Here is a 12,769-nt window from a genome sequence, read left to right as displayed (position 1 = left end):
AGCGGTATACTACTGTTGCCTTTATTTCTCAGTTTAAAAAGCGTTGCTCAATTTGTATTTATACAGAAGTTTTATTTAATAAAAATGAATGGAATTTTCGGTGTGTTATTGTTCATATTTTGCCCTACATGGAATGAAGTCAAATCTTTTATCGATAATGAATGTATTGTTTTATCATATATTGATATTTTATAGGTTTGTAATGAATACCACGAATTTATGAATATTTTAAAGTGTTTCATGCCGACGGGTTTCATTATATCCATTATTTGTGTAAAAGCGATTGTATTGCTAAAATTTAATGCTTTTTACATTTAAACAACGTACCATAGGGACGTCATTAGCCAGTATTTCATCTCTTTCAGAATTAAAACTTATCAGTCAATAGTGAACACAACAAGTAGATGGTTAACTTTCAGGTTTGTTTTATGATAACGCGATTGAATTCTTTTTTTTTCAGTGAAAAACTACTCATAAATAGGTTAAACCCTTTTTTCAAACTATAAATTAATAAGGTATAGAACTTAAAAGAAGCTAACGTTTTGACATTTTTGTTCTTTTGCATTCAAATGTAGCCTTTCTAGCTGACAAACTGGAAAACAGTATACCATACTACTACGACGAAGTATAACGACATGGACTTTCCATAGGGTTTAGCATGGTCGGAAAAAACAGTATTTTTTTTAGTCTACTTTTCGTTTTCTATTATTACATGTACAGTGACGTTTGATAATTCAATGACCGTACTATTTGTATAATTGGTAAATTATAATTAAGTCAATGATTTTGTTTCTACAAATTACTGTACATTTTCAGAAATTATTGCAAGCATTTGGTATTTCTTTTTTTTATATGACTAACACAAATTTGAGATTAATTATTGCGATTCCAGGAAATATTAGTAACCCGGAATTGCTTTCTCTCAACCGATTTATGACTTTCGAACAGCGGAATACTGCTGGTGTCTCTTTTCTATAATAGGTATATATATTTATCGCTATTCTGTGTATGTTTCCTTTGATTTTTTTTTTGATAATTTTTCATATCATGCTACTCGTTTGAGATGGAAAATTATCACTAGAAACTAAGGAGGCACGAAGCGTTGCTAACAAAATTGACATGAAATTGACAACGACGTCATTTTGAATATTTTGTCAAAATATGATGATTTTGTGCAATTTTCAAAGTTAAGCGCGTTAGGAAAACATTGTCACAGACCTACGATCGAAAATGTATTGTAACCAAAATATATCAATTTTGTTATAAAATTCATCAGTATAAAAGTTTTTTGGATAGTTTATGGCTGCCAAGGTAAGTTTGTTAAACTAATTGAAATTATGAAAAAAAGTACAAAAAATAGACGTTACAATACATATGTTTATTTAACGAACATAGTTTCATAAATATTCAAGGAAGATGCAAAATAAATGTTAGTGTGTCTTCATAGTATTATCACAAGTATTTCTATGTGAAATGTGAAGTATTTTGATCTGATTACACACAAATCAAAAATCTAAGGTCCAATGCTAGCCCTTCGTGAAATCATTCTTTCAATCGATATTAAGAATGAAATAGTTTAAAAATTACTGTACTAAAGAACGTTAAACAAATTCTTGAAGAGATGATTCTCTATTTCTACAATTTTAACCTATATTAGTTTACTGTAAATTAAATTCTGTTATACTTAAACGTAAATTGTCGTTTTAAAGTATACAAAACGATACATCCTGATTTACAACTGTTCATGAATCGCAATATAATTTAGTAGATACGTATTTTTCTCATTTTTAAAAGCATTGATCGTTTTGTATTTCAACTGATTTTTTTCATAAAAAATAAATAAATTTCTGTGTGTTAGTTTTTAAATTTATTGTTAATTAGAAAATAAATGAATATTTTTTGTAATACAGCTATGAAAATTTATGATGCTATACATTCTATCGATACTGTTTACTTATATTCTAATATTGCAGAGTGCTTGTCTCACACTGATTATAACGTGTTTACACTGAATCTGTTGGATGTATACTGATTGACTCATGTTGTCTATTGGTGACCTTCTGCTGTGTCCGTCCTATGGTCGGGTTGTTGTCTCTTTGACACATTCCCCATTTCCATTCTCAATTTTATGTCAAAGAGAATATCATTTAGTTATTAGTTAATATACTATTTGTTTTCAGTAACTACATAGATCGTTACCTAGTGTCTTTTGTCATTATGTATAGTAGATACTATGGATAGGCTTTGGTTTGTTAAAAAAGATTTGCTGAGTCTATTATATAAACTATCATTCAGACGTCTTTTCAAAAAACATTTCTTTCATTAATTCACTACGAAAGTTATCTTGCACAATTAAATGACGATAGTGATGGCACAGTCTACCCAAATCGTTAAATGTTTTCAGATGAAGTTACTAGACACTTCCATAAAATAGTGTTTCCAACATAAAAGAGGTTATAAAGATATAATAGTACTGCTATCTTATATTATTTAGATACAGAGTTGACAAAGACAAAATGTGGAAATATTTCAGCATTATCTTGCTGTTTGGTAAGAATACCTTTGAAAAAGTACCGATAGACTCACAGATAGAGAATGTGCTCGAAAAATATCATGATACATGTGGGGCTCATTCTTGTTTGAATGGTACTCTCAATGACGATGAGTCTGCTTCCATGATTTGTGGACTATGTTCTTGTAACAACAATTGTATAAAGGAGTCAAACTGTTGTCCAGAAGTTATGCTTCATCAACCAAAAAGAATTTGCTTTGATGGAATAATTTATCGCCCAGCAATGCCATATGTCAAGGCAAAAACATATAACAAATACAAAACCGTGGACGAATGTCCCCATTATTCTCCTGCTGATATCAGCATTAAGTGTACGAAGAAAAGGGACGTCACAGAGAGAATTATGACAACCCCTATGACGTCACTAAACACACACCTAACGTATGACAATATTTACTGTGCCCAGTGTAACAATGATGCGCAAAATTTGGAATCATGGTATTTTGATTTCCAATGTAAAATGAAAATTAACTTTAACATTCTTAGCTCAGTTAATGAGATCGCTAAACTGGCTATTCAAAACAACTGTACAATTATAACACGCCCTGTGTATAACCACAAATCTTTCATCGAATCATGTGAAGATGATCCAAAAGGGATGATATCTGAATGTAACAAAACTGGTACCTGGTTAAATGGAGACAATGCTATACTTAACGCATGTCAATCAGTAGATCAACCGTTTGGAATGTTTAAAAACGTATTCTGTTATATCTGCAATCCTCCGATTGTTCACAAAGAAGTCATTACGTCATGTTCTTCCAACAATCACAATACCAGTCTTTTTCAACTATGTAACAAATCGTTGCCTAATGCAAGCTTGTATCCATACAAAAATAAATTTTGTTATCAGTGTAATTTTAATCAGTCTTTAAATAATGCCATCGATATACTGTATAAACATTTAGGTCTTGAACATGTTTATTATGTTCTACCTCGCTACTGTAACGGACAGTCACAAATGGCGATGTATGGTAATACAACAGCTGTTGTTGACGACACTCTACAGATGAACGTTACAGATTCACAGAACTCAAATGAAGATATTCCTTTCGCAAGGCAGTGGCAATATATGATAACCTGTCAAAGGCAGGAAATATTTAGTATGTTTTTCAGCATCAATGATATAATACAGGAATCTTTATTACGCGGGTGCAATAATACCGAGCCTGTTTCAAAGTACAAAATGCAATGTGTCAGTAAGCCACAACTTATACGTGAATGCAGTGAACCTATGTATACAACTGAAACGTTCGTTATTTTGAAATCCGCATGCCTGTCATTAGAAGATAGTAACTTAGTTGCTTATAAAGGTTACTATAATAGTTTTTGTTACATTTGCAACTTGGAATCTGTGTTTAAGGAACGTCTTTTATGTATAGACGAATACTTTCTTTCACTGTTTAACATTAAAGACGAAATATGCTGTAATTTTACACATTATAACTGGAACATCCAATTGCTATATTGTCACTTGTGTTACTCTAGTTATCCGATAGGTGGAGGCGGAGCCGGTGGATATCGTTCAATGTTATTGTTGTCATCATATGATCAATCTATAGGTACCTCATTATCTCACAGTTGTTCAAGTCAACAAATCTTTGATTCTTCATTGGTGAGTAAAATACAATTTTGACGGCAAAACTTTAAATTATATCGTTATTACAGAAAACATTAATATATATAAATGGCTTTCCAGTGAAAAAATATTTTTTCGACATATTGAATTCAGTGTTAAATTGGGAGGGTATACTAACAAAGACATTATTTCCGTCTTTGTTTGAGACATTAAAATTTGCAGTGATTGAAAAGGTAAAACCAGTTATATTAATATTTCATTGTAATTTATGAATTGTTCTATTGTAACAAAACTTCAGTTGTATCGCCCTAAATACTTGTTTATTCCGAGATGGCTTTTACTGTTCTGTGCTGACCTTAATAGTTTGTTTCTGTTAAATATATTAAGATTTCAAAACAAATAATAGAGCAAACCAGAAAACACAGAGTAATTATTTGAAAGTTTTAATCAATGCGAATAATGTGACTGGGTGAGTATCGCAATAATGAACTAACATTATGATAACTTAAAAATAGATCTGTATGCTGATTTTTTGAAATCGTAATAGTTAAACTCCCATTTTTTGTTCATTCTTGAAATATTGTAATGCAAATTAATGAAATATCTTTTGTTCAATACAAGACAAATGAACAAAACGAAATGTACAAATAGAAACAACTGCCTTTTCTGAAAATTAAACTTTAGAATTAAATCTCTCATAACATCGTATCTTTTCAACCTGAATTCCTTAAAAAAATGATCAAATTGAACAATTACTTGTAATTAAATGTTTAAGTGTGTTTTTGTCCAATAACCATAAAACTCGATTTTATCATAATAATTTTGATAATTTTTTTAATTTGATTTGTTTTTAGTTTTATTTTGCCCCACCTACGATAGTTGAGAGGCATTATGTTTTCTTGTCTGTAGTTCCGTTCGTTTGTTCGTCGGTTCATTCGTCCGTCCATTCGTTCGTCCGTCCGTCTGTCCCGCTTCAGGTTGAAGTTTTTGGTCAAGACGTTTTTGATGAAGTTGAAGTCAAATCAACTTGAAACTTAGTACATACTAATATGATATGATCTTTATATTATAACGCCAAATCAGATTTTTGACCACGGTACATTGAACATAGAAAATGATAGTGCCAGTTTCAGGTTAAAGTTTGTGGTTAAAATTTTTGATCAAGGTAGTTTTTGATGAAGTTGAAGTCCAATCAACTTAAAACTTAGTATACATATCCCCAATATCACGGTCTCCTGAACATAGAAAAGGATGGTGCGAGTGGGGCATCCTTGTACTATGGACAAATTCGTGTTAACTCTGATGTGTATTGAAAAAAAATAATGTTCATTGGTTTTAAATCGAAAGAAAATTTCAGTTTTCAAATGTTTATGTATATCAACATTAATCATAATTTTCTTCCTTTTTTTCAGAATATTTGTAGAGATTTGAGGTGTATTCCTGGAAAGGTCTTAGCAAACAACACATGTATTCCACTACTGCAAATGACAGCAGATTTATGCTATATTTTTGCAGTTCATTTTGACGCTATAATTTCCAAAATCGCCCGTGAGACAGTGGGTATTGATTTGATAAGAAAACTAGCCGATGAAGCATTTGATGATTTGAATACAAGGTTAATAAATACACCAATACAAGGTAATATGAAATATGTAATTCCGAACATCTCGTGCAATAACATTAATATTAAAACTTCATTTTCGGGGTACCTGTACTTCGATTTCTGTACTTTTGGTATGGTATCAAGACATGACATTGATTCAAATTTGCTACACCTGCTGAATTCAACAATAACCCTTAATCAAAGTGATCTTATAGTGAGAGTAAAATATGAAACTGATGCGGAGGCCTTTGATGTACCTTCATTGGTAGAAAATATAGCGGTTGCAGACTTGTGCACATATCAAAACGTGTATTCAATACATGTACCTGGCAAACTTGCTATGTATTACCGTGTAAACAATCTACTGCTGTGTACTCAGGTTGAATTGACCACACACGAATATGCAAAGCAAAGGAATCGGGAAATTAAGCTTCATAGCAGTGGCCATATCCTAGGGCGTAATGAATATCTTACAGTAAAGAATAATTCTATTAGAGTGTGTTCTGATAGGTACCTTCAGCTCATTTCCGAAGTGCCACTTGAAAATATTAATATTTCTATGTTTATAATCAGAGTCATTTGTAATGTTGTATCACTTATATGTTTAATTCTCACATTTATAACATACATTTTATTCAAAAGTTTGAGAACAGTTCCTGGTCAAAATAACATGACACTTGTGTTATGTATAATTTTGAACGAGCTTCTTTTCCATGTTCGATTATACAGTTTAGAAAATGTTTATTTATGTCAGGCAATTGGTGTCCTTCAGCATTATTTCTTTTTGACTGTATTTACATCATTTAACGTGTGTACATTTCATATTTACAGGGTTTTCACCAAAAGTTTTTCAACCACAGCAAACTCAAATATTCAGGTTTTATTCAAATACAAGGCTTATATTTTTGGAATTCCTGCTATTATTGTAACAAGCAATATTCTTGTAACATTTATTTACCATGATTATCAGTCTATTGGATATGGAGGTGATTTGTGCTTTATTGTTTTTAAATTGGCAGCAATTATCACATTTTTATGTCCAGTTGGTATTATCTTATTGACAAATGTTTTCATGTTTGCTGCAGCAATCTTTAATATTTGTACCACTCCTCACGTGACATCAGAGAATGTATCACATGACAAAAAAGACAACATGGTGATATACTTAAAGTTGTTTGCTATAACAGGATGTACTTGGTTATTACAGTTTATTGATGCTTTGTTCCCGGAATCAATGTTCACCGTTTTAATTTCAATGTGTAATTTGTTAACGGGAACATTTATTTTCATGTCATACATTTGTAACAAGCGTGTTTTAGAATTGTACAAATCCAAATTCAAAGGTTGCAAAAAGTATCTCTTTTCATTTAATTCGGCAACAAACCAAACAACATTACATTCCTGACTGATATTAATTTTGTTTTGATTCCCCAAAAAATCAAAAAGATATACCACAATATAAGCACATTGTTATAATATCATATACCAATTCGTCTTTACTTGTTTTTATTTTTTTTATTATCTGAATATTTCATTGAAAATGTAATTAATGTAATGCATGATGAACATTGTTTATTAGATAGAACTATTGTGTTGATTGATATTCGTTCTTATTGGGTGCAGGTTTCATCAGATTAACTTCACCTGTATAAGAAGAAAATATTATCAGATTATTACATTGCATTTTTCATATCGCATGTATTATCAGCCCTAGGCCCAATATCAGCCCAAGACGCGCATCGCTCGGAGCTGATATTGACCGATATTGACCGAGGCCTGATAATACATGCGATATGAAAACTGACATGTTATGATCTTTTTATCATACGCTTCAATAATGGAGAAAAATAACAGATTCATATATTGATATAAAGTTCACGGACGTCGGACCCCAAGTTTAGTACAATCGATAAGAAATCTTTCTATCATATGAATTAACAGAGAAGAAAAACATTTTAATATGGAAGAATCGACAAAAAAATAATTCAACAATATACATAATGAACAGTTTGGAAAAGTCAACTTTTTTAAAGTAACTTTCTAAATTATGTTTGAAACTTTAAAAAAATGCATTTATTTAATATTTTATTTATGTATTTATTATTATTTTACACAATATACTTTTCAGTATCCAATAATTGTTTTGTACACTACTTTGTAATGTTTTTCATTGAAAATGTAGCATTGAGGATCGAGTATCACCGGAATGCCATGCGATAACATTAGAGAAAGGTATGTGATAACAATCGAAGCATGTGATAAACTTTTCACATCAGCCCGCTAAGCACTAATTCGAAAAAAATGGAATATACGTTAATTTAATTCTATTATCGTACGGTAAAAATCATATGTTATTTAGTCTCAGTATATGATAACGGCATATATTTCATTGTAAAGTTAAATAAACATGTATCAAAATATATATATGTAGAAAATTTCTTTCTTACTTGTTCTGAAAACACGAAACCTTTCATGGGCAAAACTATAAGGTCTTAGAACATTGTTTTACTAATGCAATGGTTGCTAAAGAATAGAGAAGAGCCACAGAAACAGAAAAAAATGACTGGAAGAAAAAACGATGAAAAGATAAATTCAAAGAGAGGGATAAAAAGTTCTTCTTTCACTGGTGGCACCCTGTGTGAAGAAGCTAATGGCCAGTCCATTTTCCGTGATAAATAGCAATCGATGAAATCAGAATCTCAGAAAATAAAATGAAATGTATTTACTACATTGAACAGATCCATGCGCATCTGTGACACACGATTTCCAAGACGTTTAATCAATCAAGAATGCGTTGGTACAACGTTTGAAGTAAAACTTCAACTTAACAACTTAGAAAAATTTTTCTAAATGTTTGCTCAATTTAGGGACTTATCATTATTTACCTGGGGAGGGGGGGGGGGCTGGTCATTTTGAAATCAAACGTATAAAATTTTCTTGATCCCCCCATAAAATTGAACTATTTTTATTTGATCCCCCCTGTGAAAACATTTAAAAAATGTGACCCCCCCTCTAATAAACATGCCAAAATTTTAACATGCATAACAATTATATATTATTTCACAGAATTTGAGAAATATTGCAAACATGAAGTATTCTCAGTGGATTGAGTTCAAAACCATATTTGAGGGAAAATTGCCTTGACTATGTGGTATGGGCTTTGCTCATTGTTGAAGGCCGTACGGTGACCTATAGTTGTTAATGTATGTGTCATTTTGGTCTTTTGTGGACAGTTGTCTCATTGGCAATGATACCACATCTTCTTTTTTATATTGACAAAGGACTCTTCCATGAATAGTAATGGGTAGGGCAAGCCAGTGCTTTTGGAAGCTAAATTTTCTGACATTTTTTTCTAATTTCCTTTATCTATTGGGCTAATAAAGAAAACATTTTTAAACAGTAAAGGCACGTTATTTTGCTAAGAGGGATCTATTAAATATCCCTCTCTTTTAGCTGGAACAATTCAATTACTCATTTATTGTCATATTTCATTCATACATGTGTGATAGTAACCCAAAATATTGATTTATCAGCCTAAAAAGTACAAACTTTGAGGGAACGAGAGGTATAAATTGCCCCCGACAGGAATCTGATATAAATGATAACAAAAAGGTACATTAGTGTGTTCCTCATCTCAGAATCATCTTTTGAATCAATATTCAACTGTTTGTATGCAGAATATTTGACCATTTATTGGAGAATTTATTGCTCTACAATATATTCTTTCATGATGCAGCGTGATTTGAATTTTTGCACAAAATTTCGCACAAATCGCTGTAGATTTCATTTTAATTTATACTTAATTTTTTACAAACTTTTAGGCTGATTATAACATAAATTGGAACTAATGATTGTTAATGTAGTGAATGTAGTGAGTGAAATATAACGACTGGATTATTCGGGTTATGAAGCACCTATGCATTCTAAATTGGATAAAATGACCCAAAATGACAGCTTACTACATCACCGAAGTTATGGGATATATCTTACTTAATTGTATATGAATGGTGGTAAAATATATTTCCATTTGACTGTTGTAATGTTCTTCTTGACATTTTGTCTCTTGAAGTACTTAAACTACTTATTTCCATGTGCAAAAAATATTGATCCTCCCACTTTGAATTTATAAAAAAAATTGAACCCCCCTATTCCACAAACTAAAAAAAATGATCCTCCCTGTATTTTGATCAGCCCACCCTCCCAGATAAAAAATGATAAGTCCCTTATACCATTGTCAAATTCTGTATCAAAGCCGGTAAATGAAGGGTTCTTTTTTGTACCTTTGTGTTTACAAGTTGAATGAACTGGTCACGTACAGGATTGTGTAAGCAATTCTAACTTATTACCATGTACATGGTATTTTTTTTATATTATACATGATTATAACTTTGTGCATTATCCTAATATTGTTCTTTGTTTTTAATCTTTAAATTTGATATCAAAACTCTAAATGGTTTTCACGGAGGAATATTGAACCAAATATTGTGTCTTCTCAAATAAACAGTTTTGGACTACCCCGTGTGCCTTTGTTAAGTGAGACATAATTAGGAAATATGAATGAAAAGACTTGATAATGTTAGATATCAAGGGACATTCAAACTCATTTGTCTGGCAACACCGTTGCTAAAAAATAAAAAAGACAAACAGACAAACAACAGTAGACAAAACACAACATAAAAAACTCTAGACTGAGTAAGACGAACTCGTCATATTAGTACAAACCCGGTAATAAGTCTAACTCGGTAGTAAGACGAACCCGTCATATTAGTACAAACCCGGTAATAAGTCTAACTCGGTAACACAAACCCGGTAATAAATCTAACTCGGTAGTACAAACCCGGTAATAAATCAAACTCGGTAGTACAAACCCGGTAATAAATCTAACTCGGTAGTACAAACCCGGTTATAAATCTAACTCGGTAGTACAAACCCGGTACTAAGTCTAACTCGGTAGTGCAAACCCGGTAATAAGTCTAACTCGGTAGTACAAACCCGGTTATAAATCTAACTCGGTAGTACAAACCCGGTACTAAGTCTAACTCGGTAGTGCAAACCCGGTAATAAGTCTAACTCGGTAGGTCACATTTGGTCATATTAGTACAAACCCGGTAATAAGTCTAACTCGGTATAGTACAAACCCGGTAATAAGTCTAACTGGGTAGTACAAACCCGGTACTAAGTCTAACTCGGTAGTGCAAACCCGGTAATAAGTCTAACTCGGTAGGTCACATTTGGTCATATTAGTACAAACCCGGTAATAAGTCTAACTCGGTAGTACAAACCCGGTACTAAGTCTAACTCGGTAGTGCAAACCCGGTAATAAGTCTAACTCGGTAGGTCACATTTGGTCATATTAGTACAAACCCGGTAATAAGTCTAACTCGGTAGTACAAACCCGGTACTAAGTCTAACTCGGTAGTACAAACCCGGTAATAAGTGAAACTCGGTAGGTCACATTTGGTCATGTTAGTACAAACCCGGTAATAAGTCTGACTCGGTAGGTCACATTTGGTCATGTTAGTACAAACCCTGTAATTAGTCTAACTCGGTAGGTCACATTTGGGGAAAAGGGGACGGGACTATTTAAGCATATCAATAAAAGGCAAGTCTTTCCTTGTACATGTGTTGTGTCATCCCAAATTTCTAAATTAACTACCAGTATCCTAGATCTGCAACTGCTATTGAAATATTTTTTTTTCAACTACTTCTTGAAAATATTGTGACATGAACATATTGACCACAACTCATCAACGTAATTTTATTTTACTAAGTAATAAAATTGAGAATGGAAATGGGGACTGTGTCAAGGAGACAACAACACACACCAATACGCACAGTGAAACTCAGTTCAAAGAACTTCTTAGAGATAGTAGAAGACAATGTGGATTTTTATATAAATAATTGTATTTTATTCATAATCAATTATGTATCTATTTGCACAAAACAACACAGGCTCAAACATGTTATTCAAAATTGTTATCGTCTGGTAGTTTCATCTTAATATGAAAAGATAAATTTGCAACCTATCAAAATGTAAAATAACAAAAATACAGAACTCAAAGAAAAAATCCAATCAGAAAGTTTCTTATCAAATGACAAAATTAAAAGCTCAAAAACATGAAACGAATAAGAAAACAACTGTCTTTTTCCTAACATGGTACATGCATTTTCTTATGTATAAAATAGTGGATTAAACCTGTCTTTTCAGCTAGCTTAACCTCACACTTGTATGACAGTCTCATACAATTCAAATGTCACACCATATCTTCCTATATCTATATATTGACAACAATGTGTGAACAAAACAAACAGACATAATTGTGTTATATTCTTAATCCCTATATAAACAAACAAATATGTTAACAAATAAAATCAAAATGACATGTAAACAAAGCACATTAGAATGATCACACCACTTCTCATTGGCGTCGGATGCATAAGTACCAAGTCACGCCTAAAAGATATCACAAAAAATGAACTAAACAGTATAGTCAAATAATTTACAAACACAAATAAAAGAACTTATTACACGAGATAAACTACGTTCTTTGACTTAAGAATAGTTCTTCATCTTTCTGCTAAGATACTAATGACGCTTATGAAGTCTGGGTGGCAGCGATATGCTCTACAATGCCGAATGAGTTAGGAAATGTATTTTCCATATGTATCGCCAATTCTTTATACAGACAAACACGCCGTGCATTTTTTTTCCCATAATAACCTTGATAGTACATTCCATAAAACGTCAGTTGTTTTCATTCAGTTGCACAATACGAATATTTTTGTTTTCTTCATATTCTTTGGGTGAATGAATTGGTCAATCTCTTTCGTTTACTGTCTTTTACTGCTTCTAAAACATGATTGTGCAATATATAATCAAAAGCGGAAGGTTTACTTTTTTTTTTTTAGAAATATGAATTACATAACACTTCTCAGGATTAAAATTCATTTGCCAGTCCTCTTCCCATTGTACTAAACTAGATAAATCTTTTTGAAGTAATTGTGCATCAGAACT

General features: G+C 31.8%; 1 protein-coding gene across 1 annotated transcript; it reads left to right on the top strand.

Moving 5' to 3' along the window:
* Nucleotides 1–914: 914 nt before the first annotated feature.
* On the top strand, nucleotides 915–8,176 carry LOC139519137 (uncharacterized). The gene is made up of 3 exons (XM_071310953.1): nucleotides 915–981; nucleotides 2,495–4,187; nucleotides 5,564–8,176. Exons 2-3 carry the CDS (start codon nucleotides 2,517–2,519, stop codon nucleotides 7,157–7,159), a joined length of 3,267 nt encoding a protein of 1,088 aa, XP_071167054.1. The 5' UTR covers nucleotides 915–981; nucleotides 2,495–2,516; the 3' UTR covers nucleotides 7,160–8,176.
* Nucleotides 8,177–12,769: the final 4,593 nt, after the last annotated feature.

This window comes from Mytilus edulis, chromosome 4 (genome assembly GCF_963676685.1).
Source record: "Mytilus edulis chromosome 4, xbMytEdul2.2, whole genome shotgun sequence".
Taxonomy (NCBI): Eukaryota; Metazoa; Mollusca; class Bivalvia; order Mytilida; family Mytilidae; genus Mytilus; species Mytilus edulis.
The sequence above is the reverse complement of the archived record's forward strand: the minus strand, read 5'-3'. Positions and strand labels throughout refer to the sequence as shown.

What these genes read in the sequence shown, in the direction of transcription:
- LOC139519137 (XM_071310953.1), top strand. Translation starts at nt 2,517, where the DNA reads ATGTGGAAATATTTCAGCATTATCTTGCTGTTTGGTAAGAATACCTTT. An exon ending in AAATCTTTGATTCTTCATTG is followed by an intron (nt 4,188 to 5,563) that starts GTGAGTAAAATA and finishes CCTTTTTTTCAG; the next exon opens with AATATTTGTAGAGATTTGAG.